At 33.0% G+C, this 6,454-nt stretch overlaps 1 protein-coding gene across 1 annotated transcript; it reads right to left on the bottom strand.

Moving 5' to 3' along the window:
- Window positions 1-4,468: 4,468 nt before the first annotated feature.
- On the bottom strand, window positions 4,469-4,905 carry LOC126667027 (S-protein homolog 3-like). Its single transcript, XM_050359973.2, has one exon. The coding sequence runs from the start codon at window positions 4,901-4,903 to the stop codon at window positions 4,514-4,516; it is 390 nt and encodes a 129-aa protein (XP_050215930.1). The 5' UTR covers window positions 4,904-4,905; the 3' UTR covers window positions 4,469-4,513.
- Between the last annotated feature and the right edge of the window lie 1,549 nt (window positions 4,906-6,454).

Genomic DNA, 6,454 nt, shown 5'->3' with positions numbered 1-6,454 from the left:
TGTTTGAAATATACATCAGAGTTAAAGCGTTTTACAAAATAGAGCTTGTCTATTCTAAACTACTGCGGACTTGCTAGAATGAGAACCTAGTCTCATGAATCGTACTACTTCCGAGAATTAAAAACTTCGAAAGTTTCGTTCTCCAGGTCATACCTAACTCAACCTGTAAAAATTGGAGTAACAACGGGATCAGTATAAAATTGAGTGAATACATTTAATTACAAGCAATATTACATAAAGAGTGAAAACGTTTGAAAACCTCTTTATATAGAAAATATTCTTTTTGGATCATAATTCATACGATCTTACTTCGTATATTCACTCACACCTTTATAGGTCATGTACGTGTCATAAACTAAGCGTTTATGTTATAGGCGTACTTGATATACTTGCCTCATTCTTATGTCTCATGTACGTTTATACTACGTACATACTTGATATGTTTTCTTTACTGTTATAGTTTTGATTGTCTTTATTTTTCTCGTTAAGCTTCTCTAACTTCATCTTTCTGACATCGATAGCAAAGCCAACCGATGTGTTTCACCTGTCTGACATCGATAGCAAAGCCAACCGATGTGTTACGCATATCTGACATCGATAGCAAAGCCAACCGATGTGTTTTACAAATCTGACATCGATAGCAAAGTCAACCGATGTGTCTTATTATTATATCTTATTCATTACTCTGATCTCATATTGATTCTCGATATATTATGCTTGATTTTATCTTCATATTAGTCCCGAGGACTATTATCAAGGATGGGTAAGATACAGGTTTCGGGATTCCTCTACCGAGATCAACCTTGTATCTTAGTTCTTATATTTAGCTGTACCATAGTACAATTCTCATTTTACGTTTATTAATTATTTCTATATTCTTTTTGTCCTGTTATATTGATCCTTTATGGACCATGCCATGCACATTATAATCTACAAACATATATCTATAACACACGCACGTATGGGTACTCATTATAATTAAAAGTACGTATGGGAACGTACTATGTTTCTTTATATATATATGAATAGTAGTACATATAGGAATGTACTATACTTTTCTCGTGCATATTTGGTTCGATTTATATTGCTTAACCCTTTCCCGGTTCTTTAAGCATTCATGTTCTTTTCATCTATTTATGTTATTATTAAAATAACACAGTACGGAAAGTAATTATTTTCGAAGCATACATATATATACTTTTTTAAACATATTATTAAACATATAAGTATTCATATAGTCGTCCGTACATGAAAATACGTGACTTTATGAATATTAACGAGTAATTAAAATATACTCACAGTGACTGCTATCCAATCTACCGCAATGCTACCAATCTATCACGCAGGTTCTATGCATTGTCCGATCTTGTAGCTATTCCATCTCGTCGGTACGTCCATTACTTATCCAAATTACCTGTACGTTTAATTCATAAACGTAAACTTAGTATCAAAATCCTAAGTTATAAACTTAGGTTAACTCGACCTTATTCCAAATATGACTCTTAACTTTGATAGTCTCTTAATCACATTTCTCTTTTGAACGTCCTAGTTTATGTTTTGAAATTCAATCGGATACGATTGATTACGCGACTTGAAATTGTCTGAAATTAAGTTTCTGCGTCGCGTCTGGGCCCCAGAAAGCCCGAATCGAAAATCCCCATTGACGAAGGACTGCACGTTCGTGCAGCAGTGGCTGCACGATCGTGCAGTTGCTGTGCTGCACGATCGTGCAACACTTGCTGCACGTTCGTGCAGCAGTCTGCACGAACGTGAAGTCTGCTGCACGATGTGCAGCCCCGGGGTTCATCCCCCCGGGCCATTCCGACATGCTAACATCTCCTAATCAGTCCCGCAACGCTCAAAGTCATCAAAAACGCAAGATTCAAGCTTAAAACGTCGAGATTGAATCCGAAATCGATAAAACCGCTCGAAACCCTAAACTAAAACGTCAAGCTTACCTCGATTTGATACTTGTAATAGATAGATAATTGAATTCCGAGCACATCGATATAAAGAACTCGCGATTTGGACGAGAAACGGCGAAACCGCGACGGATCGAAATCGTTCGTTGAATTTCCTTCGTCTCCTCCTTTCTCACCTTCTGATACTCATCTCTCCTTAAGAACATATATATATATATATATATATATATATATCTCTTGGTTAATTAACCATTTTGGTCCTTCATTTCTTTAACTTAAACCAATTCTCTTTTAAACTTATTCTTTTAACGAAATAGTTAATTTCTCATTTTAACTCAATTACTTACGTATTATTTATATCCAAATAAATAATACTAACTCAAAATTATCATATTCCGTGAATAATCTTTTAATTGTTATTCTCGAGGCTTAATTGGCTAATTTGCACTTTAGTCCTTAAACTTTTCATAAATTGCAATTTCGCCCCAAAATGCATCCGCGTCCAAACTTTCAAAGGTCTCCGATTGACCCGAGATTGTTACCATAAATACTATAAATCATTTCGCGGACTTTGACGAAATAAATTCCATTATGAGATTTATAATTTATTTTATTTTAATTTCTGAAGTTATTTCCTTAAATCCCGCTAATTAGCTTAATAAAATTATTCCAATTTCCCGACATAATTAAATTAAATTGTTCTTAACTTAATTTATCGGAATTCCCGACACGTGGCACGACTTAATTATTTGGGGTATTACAGAAAACCACAGCGGAAAGGGAAAGGAAAATGGAAAACCATGTCTGGAAAGGAAGGGGAAAAGGGACGGCGGCGGAAATTTTGTTTCAGTTTTCAGAAACTGAAAAGAAAACGAGGGTCTGGGTGTTTTATTTTTGATTTTAGCGACGGAAACAAAAATCTGTCGTTAAAATTGAAAATTAAATGAAACGATTCGTTTCATTTAAGTGTTTAGCGACGGATTGATCTGTCGCTAATTTAGCAACGGACTAAACAAATCTGTCGCTAAACACTTAAATGATATGAATCGTTTCAGTTAAGAATGCATTTAGCGACGGAATTTTAGATTTTGTCGCTAAATTTTAACAAAAAAAGCTTCTTCTTCCTCCAACGCCCGCCAATTACAGCGACGGAATAGTGATGGATATTATGTCGCTAAGTTGGCGCGCACATTCCTGCCACATATTTTAACAGTTTAGCGACAGATTTTAGGTCTGTCTCTAAATCCGTCGCTATTAGATTTTAGCAACGGATTTCTAATCCATCACTAAAATCTGCCGCTAATCATCTAGTAGCGACTCTCTACAGTGTAGGAATGATTTTAATTATTGATTTATGTAAGCGGTGGATAAATTATTAAATTTAGCTGCATATAAATTTTAGTTTTATAATATTTCGACATGATTTTCACAAATATATAATAAATTATAACTTATTAAATAAATAAATAATACTAATACTTAACAAATAGAAGTATATGTATGTCTACCTTAAGCAATTTTTACCGTTAGTTAATTATAATTTTATTTTGGATAAATGAGTTATTTATAATTTTAATTATATAAAATAAATTTTATGTTTAATTTGAAATCTGCTGTATACTAGTGCTACTGCGGCCATTCTTTTTTAATACGAAATCTGTAATTTTGATTAACATATGGATCAAAACATGGCTCATTCTAATATACCACTTAAGCTTAGATACAATTTCCTATTTTTTACCTGTTATAGCCGGTCATTGACCAACTATATAATACGTAACTTTGCTCCATTGTTCATTTAGTTTTCCTTTCTAATCATTTTTCATTTAGTTTTCCTTTCTAAACATTTTTTCTTCTTTTTTTTGGTTGTGAAATTAATATTCTCATGAAAGATTCATAATCGTAATCTCACGATGACTTTGCTATTAGCATCCCACTGTGTGTGTATATATATATATATATATATATATATATATATATATATATATATATATATATATATATATATATATGTGCATAGGTAAAAAAGATAATTCCAAAAAAAAAGGTCCTCGCTGTTTAGAAACTACTATATCGTATAATAGCGAATGGCGTATAAAGTCATCGCGGTTTAGAAACTACTAGCTCATTATAATTTGGAAAATGCTTCATGATCCACCATTTTAATCCAACTCTTCCAACCCACCTTACGTGGCAATGTTTTATTCGTCCAATTTCCCTCTAAAAGTGTACATCTCAATTTTCCTCTTTAAATTCATCCACTGTTTTATTGCCACGTCAGATGGTACAATAAAAATGAACAAAAATAGTGGGTTAAATAGCATTGCTCTTATATTTTATATTGATTTTATTAATTCACCATAATTTCAAATCACTGTATATTCATTTGGAATGACCATTTTATAGATAACTTCTCCATAACACATCAGTTTTAGTCGAGATTAGGCTGCAGATATTGGCACAATAATGTTGATCAACCATCATATATAATAATAATAATTAATGCCTACATTAAAATTAACATCACAACTTGCTTGTGGCTTTTATTTCGTACATAGATTGATCAAGAATAAGAAACCAAATGCACATTTTCACGGACTGTTCCACTTATAACATGTATCAATCTCACCGAAATCATTCTTCAGCAAGCACGGTCCGTCAACATGCACTGCCCAGTAACAATCTCCGCATGAACTACTATGTGCGCGATCATCGTAAATATTAAAAAATTTGGGCTGTCCTGCCCATGTAAAACCACAAAAAAACAACGTAGTTCCGAAAATATTTGGTGTAAATGCAAACTCATAAGTTTCTTGGGGATGAAGTAAGTGGTCGCCTAGGTCGTCGTTTTTCGACTTGCAATGCACCATTAGGTCGATATTTTCACCGATGTCGTTTCTGATATGAACGTGTTTGGCTTCGGATAAAATCACTGACACTAGTAGACATAGAACCAAGATTGACTGTTTAAAATTACGCATGTTTTTTTGTTTATAGTATTGAATGTTTTTTGATGCTGTGTTTTGAACAATATATGGAGTTTTATAGCTGACATTGTCTTATATTTTTAGAAATAAATTTGGGGAGAATAAACAGAAAGGGTATAGAATAGCTATCTACGATTTTGTTAACAAACAGATTGATTTTGTTCAAATTTGTATAATCATGACTTTCCTTTTTTTTTGAAACTATCTATATATTCAAATTTGCTCAAATTTTTGATTTTATTCAAATTTTTGATTTATATGGTGAAAAAATAAAGTGTTTGATCAAAATAGAAGCAACGTTCTTTTAAAATAATCTGTTTCCTTATAAAATTATCAAAATCAAACTTTTAATTTTCTTGCTTTTTAAAATTATTTCTTTCTTTCTTTAATATTTTTATACTAAAATTGGTAAAATCAATCAAAGAATGTAATATTAATATGATTTATTTAGCATTTGTTATTAAATCATTAAAGATAATTTAATTACTAATTAGTTTTTTTTCAGAATAATAATTGAGTTTGAAATGGTAAACTTGCAGCAAAATTTTAAAAATATAAAAAACTTCGGGTTATCTTTTTTTTTTGGTCAATCACCAAAAGAAGCAATTTTATTGCTGAAAAAGAGGCCAATTACAACATCCAGATAATCTGGAAAAACAAGGAGAAGCCAGGCACAAGTAAAGGCTACACAGAGCCAACCTCAGCCTAAAAAACCTTCTAAAGCAAACACAAACAACACAGAGGCTGCACAGAGCCTAAACAAAAACAACAGAACCATATCAGATTCTGTTCCTTACATCCATCTCAATTTTAGCAAAAACTTGATCTTTAGACTGAAACTTCTGGTTGAAAATAGCCTCATTTCTAGCAGCCCAGATATGGTACACTGTTGCATTGAACCACAGTTTTTTCAGTCTAGATCTAACAGACTTACCTTTAGCTCTTCTGGTAAGATAACTAACTTCCCTCCTCCAACTAAATCTCTGTCTCATACAGTCAGTTTTGCTTAGCACTTTCTCCCAGACTGCAGCAGAAAAATTGCAATCAAAAAAGAGATGATCAATAGTTTCTTTCTTCTGATTACACAGAGCACAAGTACTATTTTGAACCACTCCCCATTTGAGAAGCTTTTCTTTCGTATTTAACCTCCCCATCAATGCTAACCAAACTATGAATGAATGTCTTGGAATCTGGTTTTTAAACCAGACAATTGGGTGCCAAATAACTCTCCTCTGCTCTGGATTCAAGCTTCTCCAGGCACTGTTCACAGAAAAAACTCCATTCTTCTGAGCCTTCCAAGTAACTTTATCCATCAAGTTAGGGTTCAGTTTGATGTTCTTCTCCAGAAACTCCCAAACTTGGAGAGTTCTCTCATCAATAGGATCAGGAAGTGACCACTTACTATTCCTCCAAAGCATATCAACTGTGGATGATTTATGAACCTCAGAATCCTTTATACAAATACCTGGAAATCTATCAACAATGGATTTTCCTTCCACCCAGGGATCAAACCAGAAGGAAAACTTTTTTCCATCCCCTATCTCA

The sequence above is a fragment of the Mercurialis annua genome, linkage group LG2, assembly GCF_937616625.2.
Source record: "Mercurialis annua linkage group LG2, ddMerAnnu1.2, whole genome shotgun sequence".
Taxonomy (NCBI): domain Eukaryota; kingdom Viridiplantae; phylum Streptophyta; class Magnoliopsida; order Malpighiales; family Euphorbiaceae; genus Mercurialis; species Mercurialis annua.
This window is presented reverse-complemented; position numbering and strand designations above follow the sequence as displayed.